At 44.1% G+C, this 25,430-nt stretch overlaps 1 protein-coding gene across 1 annotated transcript; it reads left to right on the top strand.

Annotated features, from left to right (window-relative positions):
- The first annotated feature begins 310 nt into the window (after window positions 1-310).
- Window positions 311-20,935, top strand: LOC137153679 (dehydrogenase/reductase SDR family member 9-like). The gene is made up of 6 exons (XM_067549292.1): window positions 311-603; window positions 3,436-3,536; window positions 8,739-9,087; window positions 12,673-12,931; window positions 13,968-14,131; window positions 16,402-20,935. Exons 3-6 carry the CDS (start codon window positions 8,769-8,771, stop codon window positions 16,626-16,628), a joined length of 969 nt encoding a protein of 322 aa, XP_067405393.1. The 5' UTR covers window positions 311-603; window positions 3,436-3,536; window positions 8,739-8,768; the 3' UTR covers window positions 16,629-20,935.
- The last annotated feature ends 4,495 nt before the right edge of the window (window positions 20,936-25,430 follow it).

The raw sequence follows: 25,430 nt of genomic DNA, 5'->3' as shown, positions 1-25,430 counted from the left end.
AGGCGTTAAGGTAGCCAGGTATGCCTTTTAACACATAGACTCAGACTTCACAGACTGCAGGAAACAGAGAAGTGAATGCAAGCGGGTGGGATAGGTGGAGTCTATAAAGCCAGGGTGCTAGTAACAGCCTGGGGCAGTTGCTGCCAAAGAGAAATCACTCAGTGGGAGGAGTCAGGAGGGCTTGGTACTGGTACACCCAGAGAAGAAAGGAACCAGTAGTGATAGGAAGCAGTTCAGGGAAGGAGCAGTGAGGCTGAGAGAGGAAAGCCCAGAACTGCTGGGTTCAGGGTCCCTGGACTCGAACTCAGCGTAGAGGGTGGACCCAGGTTACCCGACCTGCCACTGGGAAAGTGGCACCAGTAAGGCAGTGAGCTGGAAGGCTGCCTGGGTCACTGTGGGAATTGAAGGACTGTGCCCCAGAATGGGGAAATATTGAGTGACCTGGCCAGACGACTGAGTCACCAAGAGGACGCCATGGATCCTGGACAAGAGAGGAGCTGCAGACCTAAGAAAGACACGATATGATGGCATGCGACCATGGGAAGGGGCATCGACCTTGAGAGCTAATACTCAGAGTGACCTGGAGGAGGCGGTTAACAAGTGGTGAGTAGAGCACCCTGTGACACCCCCTCGCTGTCTGACCCCTGCCAATAATTTCCAACAACTGTGAAAATATAAATCAATAAAAAATTAAAATAAAAATAAATATCAATATTATCTGTCAAAATTATTTTAAAAAAAAATCTAATTCTGCCAAGCCTAACTCAGGTAGGACTCTGGCACTGGCAGCAGTAAATATGCAGTGCAAATTAGCATATGTTCATTGCAGCAGGAAAGTCCCTGATCAGTTCACTTTCATTGCATGGACTGGTGTGTCTTGCAAATGTCAGAGTTATAAATAGAGAGAGAAGGTAGGTGAAATAATATCTTTTATTGGACCAACTTCTGTTGGTGAGAGAACTTATTCTGAGCTTACATGAGCTCTTTTTCAGGTCATTTATTTTCTATGTAAGCTTGAAAGCTTGTCTCTCACTCCAACCGAAGTTGGTCCAATAAAAGCTGTTATCTCATCCACCTTGTCTCTCTCCTCCTCTGAGCTAAACAACTCTACTGCGACAACTTAATTGAAACCTGCAAAATTAATACCTTTTCCCCCTTCAAACCCCTCCTTTGTCATGATGCCTGCCTAACACCTGACAACTGTTAGGCTGCGGGTGTGCTGAGACCTCTGCTTATCATGCTGACCAATACTGTCTCGTTTCTTCCTTGTATTTCCCCATCAGCATGTCTGGACCCATCTGTTGTCTCTTGTCTTATACTTAAAGTTAAGATTTTGTCACAGTTATTCTTAGAAAAGTCACGGAGAGGTCACAGGCAATACGCAAAAATTCACAAAAACCATGACCTGTCCATGACTTTTACTCAAAATATTAGGGTGGGGGGAAGAGAGGCGTAGCTGGGAGCTAGGGGTGGGTGCAGCAGCTGAGAGGGTTCAGCTGGGGTCCCCCACTGTGGCTTAGTGTAGCGGGGTCCCCCTACCATGAGCAGGAGCCACAACTCAGAGCTGCAGGGATCCCCACCGTCACCTGCTGTGGGTGGTGGGGATCCTGGAGCTCAAAGCCACTGTGGGCATGCTGCCCATTGTTCGGACCTGTGGGGCCCTGGGGCTCCAGGCTCTGGGGTCCCCCCATGGTGGCTCAGGGCTGGGGGATCCCCCCGCTGCCCCTCCTGGCTGGGGCAGCAGGGTTCCTCCACCGCCCACAGTGGCTGAATGCTGCAGGATCCCCCCACTGCTCGCCATGGCTAGGAGCAGCAGGGTTCCCTTGCCACCCGCAGAGAATGGGAGCTATGGAGTCCCCCCATGGAGGCTGAGAGCTGGCACACCCATAGAGGAGAGGAACCAGGAGCAGTAGGAAGCAGTCCAGGGAAGGAGACCCCAGCTGTCAGCTGCCACAGATGGTGGGGACCCCGGAGCTCAGAGCTACTATGGGCAGTGTAAGGACCCTGGAGCTCCAAGGTCTCCCCACTGCCCATGGCTTGGAGCTACAGGGCTGCCACCTGCACTGGCTTGGGTCTTCAGGCTCCAGGGTTCCCCCGCGGAGGCTCAGAGCTGCAGGATCCTCCTGCTGCCCGCCCCAGCTCTGAGCCGGGGGGTCTGTGCTGCCCACCCTGGCTGACAGCAGAGGAGGCAGAGTCACTACCACTGCAGGGGGCTCGGAGCCACAGGATCCCTACGGCCAGCCTGAGGGCTCGGAGCCAAGGATCCCCACAACTACTGAGAGCTGCTGCCCCCTGCGAGCTCTGCAGCCCCCAGAAGCTGACAGCTTTCTCCCTGTGGCCCGAGATTATGGGATGGACGTTGAAAAGGCTAATTTCACAGACTTCCATGACCTCCATGATAAAGTCTTATCCCTACTTATACTTAATTGTATGCCCCTTGGGGCATGGACCATTTTTCTTCTGTGTTTGTACAGTGCCTAGCACTATGAGGTTCTAGTCCATGACTGAGGCATCCAGGTGCTAAGGCAGCACAAATAATAATAAATAAACACAGTCAAAGCAAATTCACATACAAATGCCAGCAAATGGTCATGGTGAATTTTTTTCATTATCTGCCCAGCTCTAGAATCCAGGAGGCACTGGGGGGAGACACCTTTGCCTGCTTCCCCCAGATCACATGGCCTTCCAACCATGTTCACAGGGGCACAGTGCCACTGAGGTTTGGCCCCGGAAGCTCGTCCATCATGATAGCAAGGCGCAAGGCCAAATCCAAATGATGCTGCAACTCCACACACCAGGCCACAATGCCCAGGGCCCAGACTCAGGGGACTCAGGGTGAGCTCACTCTCTAAACCAGGGACAATCAATTATTTTTTGTCAAGGGCCAGATTTCGTGGTCAAGGCATAGTCAAGGTCCAGTCTCCAGTGAAAATACAAAAAAGAATTACAATAATGATAATAAGTAAATAAAAAGATTTTGTGGTCCGTTCAAAGGCATCTGGCAGTCTGGATTGGCCCACAGTCTGCCTATTGACTACCTTTGCTTTAAACCCTGCTTCCCCATCTCTGTGGTAATTTTTTGGAAGGGGAGGGCTCATTTTCAGATTTTGCTGCAGGTCCCCAAAAAGCTCTGTGTGGCCCTGCTAGAATCAAATCAAAGAACCACTGAAACCAAAGCAGCTACCAGTCACTGAATCAGTAACTTCACCGATGTCTCTGGAGTTGTGCTCGCCTACACTAGCCGTGAAGTTTTGGTTCATTATGGAGTGCACAGGTGAACTATATTAACTAGCAATGGATCTTATGACAAACACAACCCATGAATAAGGCACAAACATTAATGAAGCTCATCCAACCTTCTAATGGTTAAGTTAGAGCTGCTGTTTATGACACCTGACCTGTGGAACTCATGTAACCACTCTGTTCCTGGTTCAGCTTCCTCAGTAAGCACAAACTGGGACGACCGAGAAACAAGGCAATGACTACCTCCTGGAGACCATATCTCCCCTCAGTCAGATGTGAGTAAAATTTGTGAGGTAAGCCTTTTATTTATTCGGCTCAAACATTCTTTTTTATGGTAATCTTAGAAATATAGGGGAGGAAAAGAAAATACTTTTCTGAATCTGAGTCATTTAGAGTTACTGGTAAGTGTCTCCAGAGCTCCAGTTCTGTGATAGTTTGCCTTTGACAGCTGGCAGGCAAACACTTTCAGCTGTGTTCATAATTTTGAGACACAGAGACTTAGTGAGCTCATATGAGAGGGAGAGAAATCTACTTGCTACGGTTATGAAAAAAAACCACATACTCTCAGTTTGGATTAGAAGTCACACCGTAAACACAACATTGCTACAAATGCAAGATTCTTGAAGTGTAGCTGTGCACAGAAACTGCTTCAAAGCTCCTGCCAGTTTAGGTACAGTATCATGAAAATACATCACTTCACTTTCTTCTTGGTCTTTACAGGAAACTTGCTAGACATATTTTCTGTGTCCAGCACAGGTTTTAGCCTGTACTTCTTGTTTTGAGATTTTACTGGTCAAAAACAGAAGTGACATTTCTGTCTTGTGAGATGCCACTACATATTGTAACATTTTTCCTTCATCGGTGCATGATTTTAGAGAAGGAAATGAACTATCCCAAGCAGCACTGAAGAAAGCAGCTTGAACATTAAGCAAAAATATGTAATTTGTGATCTTGCCAGTTAGAAGAAGGGAGGGATTGCCTCACTAAAAGATATAGTTGCTGCAAGTAAAAAGCTGTTTTGCTGATAAAAATCAATTTTCATTTAATTTAATGAAATTTTTTTTATATATATTGGTGTGGGGAATAAGTTGAATTGCTGGGTACAGTAAACATATCATAAAGGCTAAGTCTGTGTGCTCATGTCTCTTGCTTGGGACTGTCTGCAAATAAGGTATGTGTCTATTGTCACCAGCACTTTATGGAGTTACTCTTTCAGATCAAGGTGTGGAGGTCTGTGCTTTTGGTCCAGAAACATCATAGGTTCTATCATAACTGATGACCCTTGTAGGGAGCTCATTGCTTAAAGCCAGCTTGCTCTCATGTGGTCTCACTCATAGAAATGCACAATACAGCAAAACATAACAGTACTGACTAGAGCTGGTTGAAAACTGGAATTTTCCTTTCACAGGAAATTTGACATTTCAAAATTATTTTCCATCCCAAACTGGAGCCAAAAGTCAAAATGTCAACATTTTTCACAAAAAACGAAGAATTCTGAAAAGTTTCAAATTGGAACTGTCAAAAATTAGGACATTTTGAAGTGAAATGAAATGATTTGACATGAAATTATTCTTTCCAATCAATGCTTCAAAATGAAAAACATCTCATTCCAAAATGACAATTGGAAACAAAATCCTTTGAAAAAAGGATGACACTGAATATCAGTCTACGGGTATGTTTGCATTACACACTCTACAGCGGCAAGTTGAGTACATGTGCTGCCAGCTCCTTAATAGCACGCGCATAAATAGCAGTGTAGATGGGGAAGCACTGCTTAGGTGAGTAGACACACACACGCACAATTAAATACCTGCAGCTGACCCGTGTCAGCTGACTCAGGCTTGTGGGGCTTGAGTTATGGTGCTGTTTAATTGCACTATAGATAGATGTCTGGACTCAGACTGGGCCTGGGCTCTGGCACCCTTGCACCTCACAGGGGCCCAGAGCCCGGGCTCCAGCCTGAGCTCTAACAGTTATACCTCATTTAAACAGCCATGCAGCCTGAGCCCCATGAGCCTGAGGGTCTATCTACACTGCAGATCGAAGTCGATTTACTTTAAATCGACTTTCACCCACTGAATTTTAGAAGTCACAGGAGCATGATCACACCACGCTCCTTGCGCTGGGCTTTTGCGTCCCCACTCGCCATGCTTGGGTCGACATTCAAAGCACTGCACCGTGGATAGCTCATTTAATAGCAGAGTGGCGGGGGAAAGTATCCTACCGTGGAAGAAGAAATAAGGCTGCCCTCCCCAGAAACCTTCTTCAAAGGTTAACAGATTACCTACATGAAAGTTTCCTTGAGATATCCACAGAGGATTCTCAGAGCATACCTCTGCACATAAGTAGTCTGTTCCGGGAGTAACCCTACACTGAAGTTTGCCAATACCCAGGAAGACCAGCCCCTGAAAAACACAAACTTCTTTTAAGAAGCTGGACTGGGGACATAACTGCAAAAAAAAGATTTGCCACACACACTCACCAGCTGTGCCTTCCCCGGCATCTCGATCAGTCCCGCTGTCCTGTGTGTGGCTGGACTGCTCTGGGGTAATGAACAGGTCCTGGCTCTCAGGGAGAATGGGTACCTGCTCTCCTGCAACCTGCTTTCCTCATTCTCCTCATCCACAGAGTCCTCCTCATTTGTCCTGGACTGGGATTCTTTGGAGCTATCAATGCTGCGTGGTAGCATAGTGGTGGGGTCACCGCCGAGAATCACATGAAGCTCCTTGTAAAAGCGACATGTTTTGGGCTAGGAGCAGAATGTCTGTTAGCTTCCCTAGTTTTCTGATAAGCCTGCCTCAGCTCTTTGATCTTAATGCAGCACTGTTGCGTGTCCCTGTTGTGCCCCTTCTCCAACATGCCACGAGATATCTTCTCATAGATATCTACATTTCTTTTGCTGGCTCGGAGCTGAGCAAGAGCAGACTCTTCACTTCACAGACTGATGAGATCCCAGACCTCTGGTCGACTCCAAGCTGGAGTGCGTTTGGGCCGTGCAGTCGCCATGAGCGGTTCAGCTACAAATCTCAGTCCACGCTATGCAAACCAGAAATGGGAATTCAAAATTTCCTGGGGCTTGAGGGAGGAGCTATTTCCTTTTTACATAGCCATGGTTACAGCAAAGTGCAAATGTGCAGAGTGGACACAACAGAGCATTATGGGATACCTCTCGGAGGCCAATGTCATTGATTTATGTTGCGCTCTGCCTACACTGACACCAATTCGACCCATGGAATTCAAATTCAGCGCCACGCCAATTGCAGAGGTGGTTTTATTAGATCAACTTTTCCTGAGCTTTAGATCGGTGGAACTTACGTGCCAGTGGAGACGCATACTTTAGGTGGTCGATGTAGGCGGCGTTACGTTGACCACCATTGCCAGTGTAGACCAAGCTTGAATCAGCTGATACATCAGACATGGGTGTTTAATTGCAATGTAGACATACCCTTAGAGTATGTACACTACATGGCTCACTCCACACCCAAGCAGTGCCTCACCCATCTGCACTATGATAAGCAGGCATTATTTTTCCAAAGAAGAAGCTGATTAGAGTAAAGGCCATAGAAAAAATTCATGTTCAGAACTACATGAGTCAATATCCCACTCTCACGAAAGCAGTGAAAATGCAACATTCTTTCATGTGTATCTAAGTGTACACACTAGCACTTCTACAGTACAAAGGAAATATGCTTTACCACACTAGGAATTAGCATTTGTTTATCTAGTTCAGTATCTTCTCCCCCCCCCAGAGGACAGCAAAGTTAAGCAACACAAACCGGCACATATATGTATCCTGTTCTGCAACACTATGTGCAACACCTTGCACTGCAAGAGGCTGAACCCACTTCCACCAACGATATGTACATGAAGATGAGCATACAAGCAACAGAAGCCACTCTAGCTAGCTATAGGCAAACTAGGAAGCAGCCTAGGGCAGCAGATTTCTGGGCAGCTCTATCGGGTAGCAGATTTGACCCAGCTGGCCTTCCATCATGACAAAGAAACAGCTGGTCCAAGTCTAAGTGACATTGCAACCCGGTGCACCCGGTCACAACAACACTCACTCAAATTTGCCCCAGCTACCCTTCTATTATGATGGAGCAGCAGCCAGGCCAAATTTGCTGCCCTAGGCCTCTGAGGAGGGGGCCAGCACACCGAAGTTTTGCCTAGGGCAGCAGATTGACTTGAGCAGCCTCTGACAAGCAGCCACATTAGCTAGGAAATCAACCAAAAGGTCTGGGGTATATGAATCCTTGTACTTCAGGGCATAAAGTGGTTGCATGCAGGGATAAGAAAGAAGCACCCCTCCCTACCACAATGCAGAACAGAACAATAGGGTAAATGCCTGTATTTTGCTTTTGTACTGGGTTTGGGGCTTTTTGGTCTTCCAGAGGGAGAATCTGGCCAGGATGAATGTAGCATCAATGACGTCCTGCAACAGTGAGATTGCATATAGACAATGTATAAAAAAATACCGCGTTACCTTCTCTCTGTTTAGCAGGTCTTCCCAGATGATTTCATTGTGTCTCCTGCTTTCTGTGTCACGAAGAGGCACAACCAATTATTTTTCACTCAACAAGTTATCATTGTAAAGAATTCTGATATGTCCATCAGACATTTTTATTAATGATTATTATTATTATTGCAATAGAGCCCCAAACGTGGTAGACTCCTACCAAACAGTGAACACGACGCAGGGTTAAATAGTCAGTCAGATTCACTTGTAAAGGAGCAGGAGTGCAAATTGCATCCTTCTGCACCCATGGGGATGAAAGTACTGGAGGGGAAATTTCCTCTCTGAGGGAGACAGGAGGCAGAACCGCCACCGTCCTCCTCTGGGACTCTGTCTGGGAAAGGCAGTCTTACAGTCCAGCGGGGAACCCATAGGAGCACTGCTAGTGGAGTGTCCCCCGGGAATGCGTAATCCCAGTAATCAGCACATTTATATGATAATTATCTATTTATTTTTACTTGTATTACCGTAGTGCCCAGGAGCTCTATTCATAGATCAGGACCCCATTGCGCTAGGCGCTGTACTGATCAGCTCCCTTCCGCAATGACCCTACCCACTTTTTTGGGCTGCTGCAGAGAGGGCACTTGGGGGTGGCTTGTGCAGCTGAACTCTTGCTCCTAATAAACCTTGCACTGCTCGTTGCTTTATCATGCTACTACAAATTAAGGGCTGAGTGTAGTCCAGTCTTGTCAGTCCCTTTTTTGCTACCTTTTTCTAGACCATTTACAACTCAACTATGTCTCTTCTGGAATAGAGGCTATGAAAAGGGGATGCAGCATCCAAGTGTCCTTTTATTCTGTATAATCCATCATAGAATGTTTGCTCTGTTAGCTGTTGTACCCATTTTAATGCAAGCAATAGCCCTACTGGTGCAGAACACTGAGGAAGCCCTTCACGGAGCTCTGTCCTCTCCTGTTTAAATAAACTCAGAATAAAAATGAGGGAAAGTCTCCCTTCATTGGGTTGTTTTTTTTAATTTCAGGAGAAAAGGGACCAGAAATCTTTAGTGAAAATGTTCTTCTACATGCTCATCTTCCTGGCCATCATCTCTTTGTGGTGGAGATGGAGGGCACAAGATGGGCAGAAGATTCGAGATCTCACAGACAAATATATATTCATCACTGGATGTGACTCGGGATTTGGAAATCTGGCAGCAAGGACTTTTGATAAAAAAGGATTTCGAGTTCTTGCCAGTTGTCTGACTGAAGAGGGAGCAGTGGAGCTAAAAGCAGCAACCTCCGAGCAGCTCCAAACGGTGCTGTTGGATGTGACAGATGCAGACAATGTTAGGAAGGTGGCTGAGTGGATTAAAGCAGAAGTGGGGTCGGCAGGTGAGTGACTGAAGGTCTGGATTCTTTCTTATGTTGCCCTTCCCCAAGGTGTGGCTCAAGCCTCCCTGATGCCTGGATTCTCCCCTGTCATCATGGGGTGGGTCTTGAGTTCTTTTTAGTGAAGTCTGGTGTCTCCACCCAAGATGACTCCTCACTGTGCCTGTGACACAGGGCTGCTGTCCCTAGAGAACATTAATACTACCGTTGCTGGTAAGAAGTATAAAACCCAGCACATATGAAACAATTGCACAAACCCCAGTAAAGAAATGACACATCCAAAAATAACAATATAACAAAGGCGAACTTTATTGGAATAGGAAAATAGGATCTGGGGAAGGAAAGGGTTAGGGGGTTGACTAATCAGTACTAAAATGTTAATAAATCAACCAATTCCCCACCTCCTGACACTCACAACACCTTCCAGCCCCCGGCTGGCATATCCTCAGGTAGATGGTATGCTGGGGATGAGTTCAGAGATGAGCCTTGGAGCACTGTGAATGTTGGCTGGCTTAAACAAAAAAATGGTCCTCTTACAGTGTCTCTGCGCCTAGATGGGGAAAGTCCTGTCATGGCTTCCTGCTTGGGAGTCCAATGGAGGTTGGTGGGTTGGATCTCTGTTGCTCTGGACACTGGGCTCTGCAGAGCTGGAACTGCCTGACCCATGCACTAGATTCCACAACAGCGCCAAGATTCTCCTTTGTGGAGAGGGGAAGTTAACCAAAGATCCTCTAAGTTGTTCTGCCTCTCTCTCTGCTCCCAAACTCAAACTCAAACTAAACTCGTCTCTGTCTCTGAGTCAGGGACAAAGCCCCATTGAGGGGCTGAGGAACCCTGGTTGATCATTAGCTCAGCAAACTGCTTGTCTATATCACCCCATGCAGAAGCCTCCGAATTGGCCTCAGAAAGGGTTTCTAGACATTCTATCCCCACCCCTGACTTCAAATATGTTTGGAAATGGTGTCAGCGGGCTCTGTTGTAGTCCACAGCATGGTAACCACTAGAGGTTCAGTTCAGAGCTCCAGGAGCTGAGCAAACTCCAAGTAGGGGTCACACCAATGTGAACTGCAAATGTATGCATAATATGCATGGATAAAAACTGCAACATTGATCCCTATGAATATTTGTTTTAAATTTGCATTCATTAATTTTCTTTGACTGTGATGTCTCTTCTGAATCACTTTCCACAAATATTCTAGTGGATGACTTCACTGGAAAGAATTTTTATGGATATAGTTAATTTTAGGTGAATATTGGAGAATATTGTTGGAAAGCAGACAAATATTCACCATGGAAACCGAATTTCATTGACTTTGATGGGACTCTTTATGTGTTTAAAGCTAAGCACATCCTCAAGTTCATTGCTGGATCAGAGCCAGAGTGCTCTGCACTTTGCAGAATGAAGGCCCCTATCAGAGAGCACAGCAGCTTAGAAAAGAGACAACTAAGGGAGAGATATGATAAAGGTCTATAAAATAAATGGTGCCAGGGAGAAAGTGAATAGGAAAGTGTTATTTACCCCATCACCTAACACAGGAACCAGGAGTCCCCCAATCAAATGAATAGGCTGAAGGTTTAAAACAAAGCCAGAGGATGTTGCGAAGGCCAGAAGTATAACTGGATTTTTAAAAATGGATAAGTTAATGGAGAATAGGTCCATCCATGGCTATTAGCCAAGACAGTCAGGGATGCAACCCCAAGCTCTCAGTATCCCTAAGCCTCTGACTGCCAGAAGCTGGAAATGGATGATAGGGGATGGATCACTCAACAATTATCCTATTCTTTTAATTCCCTCTGAAGCATCTGGCAATGGACACTGTCAGAAGACAGGAGTCTGAGCTATAATGTGAGAGCTATGTGTAGAGTTAAAAGATTTCACAACAAATTGCTCATGAACAACAGACAGACCCAGGAGTATTTACAGAGCTTGCTTAGTGGATCATTTTGAATAATAAATGCATTTTTGAAAATTGTGCCCTGATTTCAGATAATTTTCAAACAGGAAAAGAGACAAAATATATTGAACAAATTATTCATTCATGTATTAATCACCTAGATCAGTTATTTATCCAACCATAAAATAATATTTCACATGGCCATCCCATATTAACTAACCAGCAGCTACTTTCATAGGACACAATTCTGATACCATTATTCATGTTGATTGGGTGATTGCTTTGATTTCAAGGGGCTACTGGTGGAGTAAAAGTACTACTCAGTACTCAGTAAAGATAAAACAGAAACTGGATCTCAAAACTATGCAGCCTGGAACTTGCAACATGCAACTTCCATTTTAGCCTCCCTTCCTCCCAGCTTTTTTTTAATTTGCTTATAATTTGCTCAAACAAATTTTCCATGTTTGGTCTCAGCCCAAAGGTGATTTTTTTTCTGTAATGATGGAGGAAAATCAGTTCAGTTGTCTGAGTTTTACGATAAGAAAAATACACACTCATGCCAATATCGAATTTTCAACTCTTGTAACTCAAATGACTGAAGAAAGAAATTTCAGACTTGCCTTGTTTGAAAGTCTTCATTGAAATGTAAAAAAAAAATCCAATTTTAAAATATCAGTTCAGGATTTTTAAAGGTATGAATCTTTAAAGCTGGCAATCTTTGCAATATAAGAATGTTTTGGGTACATTTCCAAAGATAAGAGAGCTGAGAAACGTGAGATCAACTCTGAGAAACTCAGTCTAAAGGCAGCTGAGTTAAGGAAACAGCTACAGAAGGCAAATAGGCCAGAAGCTCCTATAACTAGTAGAAATACACATCTGTAATGCCAATTTTAATACTATCACCTTTGTTAGGTGGCTCTTCATCATACTACATAGCTGTGACTAAAGAGACGCCAGGATTTGGGAGTTCCTTTGGGGAATAAACATTTTCTGGATGGAGGCTCCGTACAAAAAAAGAAAGCTGCCTAAAACAGTCCAGTAATTCAACTTTAACTGCTCTATTAATATAGAAATGGATACAAGAGAAGCCATGAGAAGAGAGTCTACAGAATGGCTGTGAGATTGTTGTAACTGGGAGATGCAAGCTTTCCACTCCAATCAAATCATCAGTGGGAGGAAAAAACAATCATATTGATGTTTCCCATTTATTGTGCTAGCATCTGTTTTCAAAATGATTGAATCCAATTTCAGTTGCAAGCCTAGGTCTCTTCTTATATTAGTCAAACCAGCTCACTCATCCCTCATATTCTGGATATTTTACTTTTGGTTGTGCCAAAAATATTACAGCTCCTTGGTTCCTACTACCTCACTGCAGCCCCTCACCCCCAGGCTCCCAAACCCCCCATACTTCCTACCCACCTTCGAAGGTCATAGAAAGGAAAATGTTAACACAGGTTGTGAAGTGACCTAGAAAGGGTGGTGGTGAAATGCTAGCATCAGGTAAAATGGTGAAGGCTGCAGAAGAAATAGAGGTAGCTTATTTATGAGTCCCTACCCATCTTGAAATCTACCCGGTTCTCAGACAGTTCTTGATGAGTTCTCAGTCCGTTTGGCTCCTCTTTATATTACGTAGAGGTGAATATTTGCTTCCTAAATCACTACTTTAATTTTTTGTTTGTTTGTTTCTGTGCAGGTCTGTGGGGGCTGGTCAACAATGCTGGGATTATGGGACCAGCAGCTCCGACAGACTGGTTGAATATTGAACACTTCAGAGAACCAATTGAAGTTAATTTAATTGGCCTCATAAATGTTACGTTACATTTGCTTCCCTTGGTAAAAAAGGCTAGAGGGAGACTAGTAAACATATCCAGCACTGGAGGTCGTCTGGCAGTGTGTGGTGGTGGCTATTTTCCTTCCAAGTTTGGGGTGGAAGGATTTAATGACAGTTTAAGGTACAGTAATGTTAATTCTGAGGAAATAATACATTTTCGATAATGCTGAGAGACTTGATAGTGAGTTAGCATGCAGCAGAGGGGTGACTGTCTGATTTAATGCTAGTTGGGGAGTCTAATGAAGAATTAAGAGGCCTTAGTGTAAATGAGAATCAGAACCAATGAGTCTAGAAGACTGCAGTGCACAACACGAGTGGTATAATTTAAAATGCAAGGTCACTTATAAAGCGTAGGGAGTCCCAGAAGAGCCATCCAGAGGAAACTCCTGTCACATGTTTGTGTGTTATGGCTGAAGTCATCAAAAGAAAAAGTCAGGCTGCAACTATTGCTTTTTTCCCCAAGCCTCTTCAGCAAAGTACACGTGCTTTCCTCGGTCATTTAACCCTGATTTTTATGTTTTTTTACGATAGGGTTTTTTTGTGGGGGAGGATTGGAGGGGAGAGGAAGTGTTGCTTTTTGTGGCTTTTTAAACAAAGCACAGCAAAATATACCATAATACCTAAACTAAGAGCAGAATTGTTGCTCCTTCATGTAATAGATAGACATTCTCATGTATGGGTGAACCAACTCGGATAAAAGAAGAAATGACCCATATTTGTGTTTAAAACTGAAACAAAAGCAGGAGTGCCAGAACAATTTGGGGGGTGCTGAGAGCCACTGAACCAAACTGTAAAAACACTGTAATGGAAACTACTTCAAGCCAGGGCATGCAGCTACACCCCTAGTGCCAGCACCTATGAAAAAGGTCAACTTTTGACATTTAAAATGTATATATAGTCGCGTTATTCATTTTTCTGCCCCTTTGTGCAGCAGTGCAAAGGACTTCAGCCAAGTAAAAACAGTAGATGCTTCCCTGAGCCTTTAAACACTGGCCCATCACTCGATAACGCTTACTTGCAGTTTGATGTTGGCCTTCCCAATATGCACAGTGAGCTACAGAGATAGGAAGAGAAAATTATTGCAGATATAAATACATCAGCTGTTAACAATGATGTCTAAAATAAGCAATGGCATTCTTAACTGGCTGTTTCTGCAGACGGGACATGAAACCTTTTGGAGTTGAGGTTTCTTGCATTGAACCTGGACTGTTCAAAACTGGACTATCCAATCGGAAAAAGGTCATCAGAGAAAGAGAGGACATTTGGAATCAACTTTCTCCTGCCATTAGAAAACAATATGGTGAGGGGTATATACAGAAAGGTGAGACATTGCCGCATCATTTTGAATTGAAGGGATACTGGCATTTGCTGTTTCAGGGTCCTCAGAAAATGGCCCAGACTTCTCTAATTTACAGTGAACCTCTTTCTTTTGAATTTGACGTAAAAATGCAAGCTTCAAATGCTAGACTTGTCTAGAATATGACTGTGCACAAAATAGAGAGAAGCGTTATTTTGTGCCTTCTCCCTGCGATACATCCTTACGATTTCATCTGAGTTTTGAATGTTCAGCTTGGCATATGGCCTTTAAACAAACAAACATGCACACGCCCTTACCTTTGACCCAAAGCTACAGGCAGACACCAATGAGAGGGGAGGGGTGTGTGTGTCTGTGTCTGTGTCTTCCCCACCACGATCAATTTTTTGTTAATTAAAATGGTCCAAGGACAAACCTTCTTTGCTTCTATTAGATACTATGGTGATGGAACCCATGGGAAAAACCTAAGGCCTCATTCTGGTAGTAAGCGCTACGTGGACAGTTCCCTGCACCTGCAAAAAGCTCACTGCAGGATCAGCTCCTCTGACAGATAGATTATTGCTGAATTGAGCTTGAAATGGGAAGTGCTTAACCAATGACCCTTGGAACTTCCCTATACTCCCTGCCTCCGGTTCTTTTCTCTACAGCTGCCTTTTGTATCTTCTCCCACCCCAGTAAGCCAGATTCCCTGCTGGCATCAGCAGGTGTAATGCCACTGAAGTCAATAAAGCTGTACCCATTTACACTGGCACTGAACCTGGCACCAGGAATGTCTATGGCCCCTTCAGTTCTACTTCCATATGTCCCTTCTGCTGAGTGAATGACGAATTCACTTTCCTCAGACATTGTGAGCCAGGTTCTGCCACCCTTGCTCGGGTTCAGTAGTGCCTTACTCCACAAGTGAAATCAATAGGACTACACAGGGAGCAAAGTACTACTCCACTTGAGTAAGGTTGGCCAAACTTGGCCCTTTGCGGACCACTTTTCCTCCTTGTCTTGGGGAGAACAGCAAGTGCCCTTTGGCTCGGCCATGAAAATTGAAGGAAACATCACAAATGCATGCCGAGGAAAGGGGATAGAATCGGCTTTCCTATCTTCTAGGGCATAGTTTCTCAACCTGTGGGGGTACGCGAGACACAGGCAGGGGGTACGCAGCAGTGAAGGGAGGTGGGTGGCAGCTGCCCACTTTCTGCCTGGTCCCAGCTCCCAGCTGGGAGGCAGGCAGCAGCTCCTGACTTCTGGGGGAGGCGGGCAGCAGCCGCTGGCTTCCCACTTGGTCCCACCTCCTAGCTAGACAGCAGGTAGACAGGTAGGCTTTTTGGGAAGCCGGGTGGTAGCCGCCTGCATCCCGCCCAGTCCCAGCTCCCAGGTGGGAGCCTGGCGGCAGCCTCCTGCACCCTGTGAGCTGGGCTTGCAGTTGGGTGGCTGCCACCTGTGCCCAGGCTCTGAGCTGAGAGACAGCCTCCTGCACCCTGGCTTGAAGATGGGCAGCAGCAGCCTGCCGCCTGCCCAAATCCCCAGGTCCCAGCCTGCATGGAAGCTTCCTCCACCCCAGCTTGGAGCAGGTGGCAGTTGCCCACCTCCCGGGCTGGCAGCCAGGTGGCAGCTGCCTGCAACTTGCCCAGGTGACAGCTTCCCCTCTCCGACTCAAAGCCCAGCGCCCAGAAAGCCAGGTGGAGAGCCCAGCGGTTTGCCCAGTCCTGGAGCCGGGCTCTAGGGGCAGGCTTACTTGTCAATTTCACTGCTCTAGCTGAGCAGTGAAATTGACAACTATGACAGCCCCAGATTTTACCAGTATAAAAATCCTAAAAGGAGCCCACACAGTGTGATTTGCCCCAGGCCCGCACCCCCCATAGGGACGGCCATAGGGAGCGCTGCTATGCACTGTAGGTCGCTAGTGTCTGCTCATACTTCACAAGTTCAAGCCTGTGTTAGTAGAACATCACATGACCCCGCCATCAGGCACAGTGATTGGCTGGCATAGACCTTTGCTCCTATATGGAGGAAGGGGAGAAGGACAGAGGGGAGAAACAGCAGGGGGTTTTATGATCTGCCACAGCCACACAACACTGCAGAACTCAGAACTCTCCTGCTTTACGAGTAATACAGTCGTCCAGCGGTAAAGGGGAAAAAGATGGTATTTCTCAGAGTGGAAAATTGAGTGTTGGGATACTTATTACAATTTTCAGAAGTTAGGGGGTACTTGCTACTTAAAAGGTCAAGAAACACTGTTCTAGGGCCTGTCACTAAAATGAAGCCCTCTTTAATTTTTGCAGACGCAGCAAGGAAAGAAAAGCTGATTCATCTGCTGGAGAACACAGACCTCTCCGAGGTGGTGCAGTGTATGGAGCATGCTCTAACGAGCCCTCACCCTCACTCCCGGTACACTGCAGGCTGGGATGCTAAGTTTCTTTGGATCCCCCTTTCAACGATGCCGACAGCAATACAGGACTTTGTACTCCTGAGAAACAAAGCAAAGCTTGCGGACCCAACAGCAGGGTGAATTCTGCTCCTTTATTTATACTTCCCCATTCAAATGGGGATGGCCCAGCTGGCTGAGTCAACAAGAACCAGCCCTCTATTTTAGCCCTGTACCTGCTGATCCAAACTGAGCCAGACACCTGTTTTTTAGACTTCTAAAGCTTTTCAGAGTGCTTATTTCTCAAATCTGTGATGTCTATTATCTCTGTATTTTTAATCTTATGTATAAGCCTGGTCATATTTATCAAAGAATCCATAGAAATGGAAATGTTGCAAAGACGTGACCAATCCTGCATTTGCCATCCAGCTTTAGGTACGTAAAACGTTATGAATTGGGCCAAAAAACACCAGCTACAAACCTTACAATATTTCATGTCGGATTTTTCTTTATTCTGGAAAATATGAATGAGAGAGGTCAAAATGACCAGTGATTCAGGGGCCTCAATTTTGGATGCTCAGTGAGTGAAACCTTAAAGGTGCCAGATGTGCAGTCAGTGCTGAGCACCCCCTACTCAAGTTGGGCTCCTCGTAACTTTTGAAAAATGTAGGCCTCGGTGTTTAAACGAAATTATTTCCAGGCACAGAGACAATAATCCTGGTTTTGCAAAGTACTGAGTGACTCCTGCAAGGCGGCTTTAATTTGTGTTCAAGTATATGGGAAATGAGGGCACATAATACCCGACAGGAAGAGCTCAGTATCTTGCAGGATCGGGCTCCTTTAGAATTAGACATGACCAGGGTGCTCCAGAAATGCACAAAATTCACCTCAAGTCATAACTGTTTAGTGGGTTGCTCAGGAAGTGGTTTGCCCAGGAAGTGCTGCAAACTTTCCCGTGACCAAGCCAAATGCTTTCTTTGCTCTGGTGAGTTCGTTGTGACATGACTTGGCTAAACATTAAGCCACCCAGTGCCTGTCTAAACATTGCCAGTTTTCAATTTAACTTCTCTGGAACTTGCAAGGTATCACTTTGCTTTCTGACTGCAACTTGTATTTAGTCGTCGGCGTGTTGATTTAATCTATTCTTTGTCTGAACAGAATTGGGGGGGGAGATGGAATTTCCTATTAGAATAAGCTTGAGGTGTGCTGGATCTATGCCCGGGAATTAGCTGTTCTTACTGCAGTGAGTATTAGCGCGCCTGCTATTGCAGATTTCATTTAAAAATATTTGTACTCATGAAGGCAAAGAGACAGAGTGGTGGGAAATCAAAGGCTTTTTATTTAAATCTAGCTTTAGTGTGAACATCCAAATGCTGCCATCTCAATAACCTTAACCTAGGCCTGGAGGAGCTGCTGGTTTTTGAAGCTAGAGGACAAGCAGTCCTCATGTTAGCCAAGTCTTTGGCCTCTGCAGAACTAAGAGCCCCAGACTGTGTTTATGTGTCTCTTGGCCTCTGAACTGAATTGAGACCTTTAGTTTCAGATCACTTAAGAGACTTGAATTCTATTTCCAGAGGGTAGAGGAAAATATTTTATTCACTGAGCCAACCAGACCCAGGCTGTTAGAGTGATTAAGGAAGCAAAGAAAATGAGTTGTATCTAACCAATAGAAATAATCCTGAACACATCAATGCCACTTACCATCCTGCTCTGATCTTCAACTGCACCCGAATTTGTATCAATTCTTTCAGAAGCTCATTCAGACTGTCACCTGCTGTGATATCACAGAACTATGAAATCTGACAGTTAAAGAAAGGAATAAACAGAGCTTTGGGATTGGGTAAATTGATCCTAAATGCTTATTTGAAGTGGCTATTTTAACAGCTGACGCTTCCCCCAAATATATTTTTAAGACATTACACCATATAAAGCGGCAGATTCTGCTGTCAGCAACACCGCTGTAACCAATATCAATGAGAACAATATTTGGCCAGTAGCCTACAAGAAATGAGCAAACCACAATTCCGTTCTCTACTGCTGTAAAATGAATTAATAAAAGAAAGAGATGAAATTATTATAGTATTTATGGCAGTAAATCTACTTTAGATTAAGAGCCTGTATTCCTTCTGACATCAATGGAATTGCAGAGATATAACAGCAACATTTTTTCTCCATGACATTATGACTTTTCTTATTACTCTTTTCCAGACATTTGTCGCTTTGATCTCATGTAGCTTTATGGAAAACTGGTCTCCAACAGTATTCTAATCCAATTGCCAGAGCCATTTTAACAATCTGTTCTTCAGCTTGAGACAGAAAGAAAAACTTAACAGGAAACAAGTCACCTATGGCCCATCTTGTGGACTAATAGCCAGCAGCCATTTGTAATGGTAAATGATTCAGAGAATACTCCATTTAAAATTGCACTTTAATCCATTTCTTATTGTCGCAATACCCTCTTCTTCTGCCGCCTTCCTTCAATACAATGTTTACTAAATCTAGCGAGTTGATTTGTTTGGTTATGGTATAAATTAGTCAGTGGCCCTTCATCCTTGTAAAAGTTATTTCTAGGATGACCCTGAACAATTTGCATGAAGCTAAGGTCCTTTCCAGGGCTGCCCTTCAGACCACGACTTTATGTACTATCTAAAGTGTTAAATAATCTGTTTACCTAGTTGCACATTAGCTGAAAGTAAGGGGGTTTTTGAATCCCACTAAAGGCATTTTGCACATCAAAGTCTGTATTAAACATGTTGCGACTCCCCATTGAGTCTGAATTCTGCATACTCAAGTGGAGTATTGTGTCCTGTTCTGGGCGCCACAGTTTAGGAAAGATGTGGACAAATTGGAGAAAGTCCAGAGAAGAGCAACAAAAATAATTAAAGGTCTAGAAAACATGACCTATGAGGCAAGACTAAAAGAACTGGGTTTGTTTAGCCTGGAGAAGAGAAGACTGAGAAGGGACATGATGACAGTTTTCAAGTACATAAAAGGTTGTTACAAGGAGGAGGGAGAAAAATTGTTCTTCTTAACCTCTGAGGACAGGACAAGAAGCAATGGGGTTAAACTGCAGCAAGGGAGGTTTAGGTTGGACATTAGGAAAAACTTCCTAACTGGCAGGGTGGTTAATCACTGGAATAAATTACCTAGGGAGGTTGTGGAATCTCCATCATTGGAGATTTTTAAGAGCAGATTAGACAAACACCTGTCAGGGATGATCTAGATATTACTTAGTCCTGCCATGAGTACAGGGGACTGGACTAGACAACCTCTCGAGGTTCCTTCCAGCTCTATGATTCTATAGTTTTATTAAAATATTTAAGAGTACTCAGCTAGTTAAATTGTACATATATAATATTGCATAAGGGGTTCATCAGGTTGTGAAAATAACTTTTAAAGTGGAGTCTTTCATTCTAACAGTTGGGCTATTCCATTTGAATATTTCATTGAAGAGAAAAAAAAAACACATCATTCTTCAGGTTAGATTGTGGCCGACTGTGCAAGTGCATAAAAGGGTATACAGAAGGGCTCAGGGAGCTTCCTTTTACTTCCTCCTGCCCCTGTGCAGAGTACTGGCCCAGGCACTGTCCTTCTGCCATGCCTCCAAGCCCTCCTCCTTCAAACATCTTGTTCCAAAAAGTAAAATAGATGAAAGAGAGAATTCAAACACACGGAACCAACAAAGCACGAGCTAACGTAAGCTGCTTATTTAGGACCCAACTGTGACAGCATTCTCCCATTGAGTAGTGACTGGGTGCTTGTCTACACAAGGGGGTAAAATGTGCCCTATGGGGGTCTGATTTCTAAAGCATGCTAATATGTTTTTCTTGAATTGGTCCAGGTAGACCAATGGTGTACGCTAGGGGTGTGTACTAGTGGTGTAAAGTGATGTACACTAGTGGGACATATAGTGTGCACTAAAGGTTCCCTAGTGCACTTTAACATAATGTTTCAAACAGCACTATGGTAAAGCATGCTAGGGAGGCTTCAGTGCATACCAGCAAGACCCATTACTCTTCAAGTAGTCCGTGGGTCTACTCAAGAACTAAAGCAGGGGTGTCAAACATCTGGCCCGTGGGCCAGATACGGCCCACCAACCTTTTTGGTCCATCCCCTGGTGGCAGCGCAAGCTGCCGTGACATCTCACGGCATTGTACTCTCCGGCGGCGTCACACGCTGCCACGAGATCTCACAGTGTCACGCGCTGCCGCCAGAGGGTACAACGCCGCAAGATGTCATGGCATCAGGCGCTGCCACAAGATCTGTGTACTCTGGCAGCAGCGCATGGAGTGCTGTGTGCACAAGACACAGCGCTCCAAAAGGCAGGAGAGGGACAGTGTGGTGTTAGGGCATCGCGCAGTACTGTAACTCTTAATCACTGATCGAATCTTTTAATCGTAAAATAGTAGTAGTTGTAGAAGTGAATTTACTGCAGTTTTTATATCGCTGATATCTAGCAAATAAAATATAATAGTACATAAAAATGGTTGTGCCTAGTATTTCAATTTATGATATGTATGGCCCACTTGATGTACATTTAATTCAAATCTGGCCCGCCATAGCAAATGAGTTTGACACCCCTGAACTAAAGCTTGAGAGAGGGTGTCACAATCTTGCCTTTAGTGTTTCTTGCATCCAATTCCCCTAGGTTTTCATCATTCCCTGTCTCCACCTTTAATCTATTTAGCACTCAGCCTTGTTTTCCAGAAAGTCAGCTTCCTCCCCTGTAAGCAACTCAACAAGAATCTGAAACGCTAGGTTGCTAAGGACGCACAATGTGTGCCATTCAAGAACGGTATTTTTTAAAAATAAGCCTCCCTATAGACTTAAATAGCAAGTGCCTCTCCTAGTGGCCGTGATTTACAGCTGCAGAACATTTGTGTCAGACACAAATAAATGTATTTCCTTGGTTGTTGACCTAGTTAAGCAATGTGATTCTACACAGATGCCCTTCGAATATTTATAGCCCAGGAAGAGCTGTACAGCAGAGTATGGATATGTCTACACGGCAGTAAAACACCCTTGTTTGCCCTGCGTCAGCTGACTCAGGCTTGTGGGACTCGGGCTGCAGGGCTATAAAATTGCAGGGTAGATGTCCAGGCTCAGGCTGGCGCCAGGACTCTGGGACCCCAAGTCAGCTCACATGGGCCAGACACGGATGTTTTATCGCTCTGTAGCCATACGTTATGTTCCTACAACCTCTCATCGCTCATAACAGAAAGCTTGGAGCCATTTGTCCAGTCCTCAGGGAGTGGATACATTCTGCTTCCTTGATCATAAAACACAACAGACACAAATGGTCTGTGACACACTAAGGGGATGAAAACAGGAATGAGAAATATTAACCTTGATCAATGACACGGTGGATCAGTGTCATCCAGGATATTGGCTATCTCCAGGACAATTTGGTCTCCTCTCCAAGAGTTTTGAGTAGTCTCTGTGATTTAATCTTCTACTGGTTTTGATCCTGGGAAGCTGGGGACACGCATTCTGTAATCAGATTTAATTCATTCTTCGTAGCTTCCTATTTTGACCAGCACCCAAGAAGTGAATAACCTTTCACTTGCTGGGAGACATTCTGCACTCAATAAGAGCAGCAAAAGGGCTAGACTGTGCCCAGCTTTGCTTGGGTATATCAGGGGCACCCCGTGCTGTGTTCCCCCGTAGGAGTTTGACATGATCCCTTCCGAGAGTGCACGCAGGACGCTCTGCTCACATTTTGGCTGATTCCACCTACCCCAAAGGGAGCAGGAAGGTGCGGAGTGAAAGTGAAACCAAGGCTTCCTTCAACATTAGCCTCACCTCCTGTGTTCAAAATATATCATTCGTCCTTCTTTACCAGTTCCTAATCCATGACAGACCTTTACCTCTACCTTTACCAGGAAGAATTTACTATAATTTCCTCAGTAGCCTCTCGTGAAGGACTTTATCAAGACTTTTTGAAAGTCCAGATCAATTGTATTGACCAATTCTCCTTTATGCACTAGTTAGTTGACGCCGCCAAAGAATTCTAGTAGACTGGAAAGAAAGGTTTCGTTCCCAAATCCTAAACAGGCTATAATTATTTTTAGCGGATTAATCTGACACTGAAGTATGACTCAATGGGCTGTTATTCCCACAATCACCACCTTTTTCACCCTGACTACTTTTCAGTCATCTGAGGTAGTAATTGATTTTAATTCAATGGAAGGTACTTTAATAATATTTTGCCCTCCTATAGCATCTTTCAATCTAGAGCTCTCAAAAGTGTTTCGTAAGCATAAATTAATTAAGCCCCATAACACTCTCTGAGGCAGGTAAGTATTAAATGTCCAACTCACAGATCAGACACCTTAGGCACAGAGAGATTAAATTACTTGCCCAAGGTCTTACAGCAAATAAAGGTAGCTCAGGGCTCTTGCCTCCCAGTTCCACTATTACAGCCAATATACCACACACCTTGTTGTTATAATTATGGTATATAAAACTGGAAAATGTCCATGTTTCTAGCATGAATAATATTGGTTTCTTTTTTGCACCTGGGGATTTGTACATTTAATGTCCTTTCCCAATGTGGTCCTTCAAGCACCGTCATTTTTCCTTGTTCTTTCTCAGACCTAGAGATTCAATTAAGAAATAAGCCTACGGAAGTGATGAGAAATGCCAGCTTTCTATGGTGGTATCCTGTAGATGACAAGTTGTCTTTTGCCAGGCTTTTCTGTCTTGCTCAAAATGCTGCAGTCCTCGCTTGCATTTTGCCTAAGTAATTTCCACTCTGTTGTGTTCTCTCAGACCTGGTGTTGTGCTAGGGAGAAGGACAAATTATTTCTGTAACAGATGAAAAAGCTACCTGTATGGCAGAGCACCATTTAGTCACTGATTTGGGGATGCTATGCAGGACCTTTAAAATCCTCCAAAAAGATTTCACACAGTTCAGAATCCCGGATCTCAGCATAAATATTCGTTACTGAGTCTCCCTTTAGACTTTTTGCTACTACACCTGTATTCAGTCAGGTGTGGCCTGAGACATCTCAAAACAGAGATGCAAACCTAGAGACCTAGAGGAACACTCCTCCAGGAATGGCTTGGGTCTTCTGATGGAGACTGATGCAGTGGGGGTCATTTTAACTATGTTTTGGATTATATACTGTACATCCTGACAATTTTAAATCAGTTCATATGGGATAGTCCTTTTGAACAGGTCTAGCCTGCCAGGCACAAGAGAGAAGTGGAGTCAGAAAGAAGCAGAAGAGAGAGACTATAAGAAACAGAAGAAAAGGTGCAATTGGAGATAGAAATAAAAAAAGGGAGGAATGTAAACAAGGATTGTTCTACAAAGCAAGCACAAACAGCTCCTTTCCATCTACACCTAAAACAAAAACCATTAAAAAAGCAACTCACATGAGTAAGGGCTCAACATTGTGAGTAAGGGCAGCACAAACTAAAACCTAATTATTTTTAAATAAAAGTTTAGCTTCAGTGAAATTCAGTGTAAATCCCATCTGGGGAAAAAAATCCACATCCACAATGCTGTATCTTAACACAGGATTTAAAATAAATAACTAAAACACTGACCCAAGTCTCCAATCTTGAATGCTACCATTTGAATCAGGATTTTTAATTTAGCTACAAGACACATCATGTTCATATAGCCAGAAAGGACCCTATTGCTACATGACATAGCAGACACAGGGCCATGCATTTTTCTTTCCAGTTTAAATTTTCACTCACTTAGCTAGGTTCAGATCACCTTTCACAAAGAGCTTATGCATTCATTTCAAAATCCAGAATTGCCTTTAGGAGGGTGAAGGATACATAAGTCTGAAGATACAAAGAATGAAGGACAACAAGACACAAATAGGAAACTGTTTTGGATATACATCCAAAATGTAGCACACAGGGTTTTATGGCACTCATGGGGGTGGGGGAAGGAGGAGGGGCGGGTTTTTGGGCCAGCATATAGAGGTTTGTTAGCAGTCATACATCTGTGTTGATTCTTTTCCCAGATGGAGATTTTAGCTCTCTCGAATTATCAACTTTTTTATTTAAAAAAAAAAAAAAAGTTGCTGTTAATGCCTCACCTCCAGGTATCGGAAATAGGCAATGCAGATCAGAGAAACGAAATTGACCCTAATAAGATCAAACACAGGGATTTATTTTCTTCACTTTTTGTGTATGCAACTCCAATCAGTGCAAACAGAAATTTTGTGCGTGTATAGAAAAAAAAAAGATTAAATTCCCAGAGGGCTTGATCCAACACCCATTAAAGTCAATGGAGGAACTCATTGATTTCAACTGGAGTTGGATCAGGCCTCTAATAGGGTAAATTCTCTGTCCTTAATGAGGCTTGACAATCCCTGTGCTTTGGGAATTACTGTATTTAGGCCAGCAATGCTTATACAATCTAGGTGGGATAGCCAGGCATTTAGAATACTCATAAGATTAATTCCTGGTAAGAGGCTAAAACAGAGTCATCAGAATGTAAGGAATAATCAACAGCAGGGAATTGTACAGCTATTGCACAATGATCACACAGTAACCCAGAGTACAGAATTTATGCTGAGACTTTCAGCAGTGTCACCATGTGGATCATATTGAAAAGACTCGTGAATTAACATTAGTAACAGCTTCTTCACTCCAGTACTAACTATAACCGGCAACGGACACTCTGCTCTCTTGGAATCTTATAATGATCTTGCAGATGTCGCCCCAGAATGTAAGTACCAGCACAAGAACAAAACCAATGTGTTAAATAAACTATAGTCTACATGAGTTTGCAGACTAGCTAAGAGAACATATTACAGAGGGGAAAGAGGTGACAAAATAAGGCTCAGAACATTAAGTCGCTATTTTTCTAGAAGGATTTCTAGAGCCTGTTATTTAACCAACCAGCTATGGGTTCTGCATAATGCATTCTACTGGCAGAAATTATTGACTTAGCGTGCTACAGACTGAAAGCATTTTGTG

This window comes from Emydura macquarii, unplaced genomic scaffold (assembly GCF_026122565.2).
Source record: "Emydura macquarii macquarii isolate MOO-44397 ecotype Brisbane River unplaced genomic scaffold, CSIRO-AGI_Emac_v2 contig_1253, whole genome shotgun sequence".
Lineage (NCBI taxonomy): Eukaryota > Metazoa > Chordata > Testudines > Chelidae > Emydura > Emydura macquarii.
This window is presented reverse-complemented; position numbering and strand designations above follow the sequence as displayed.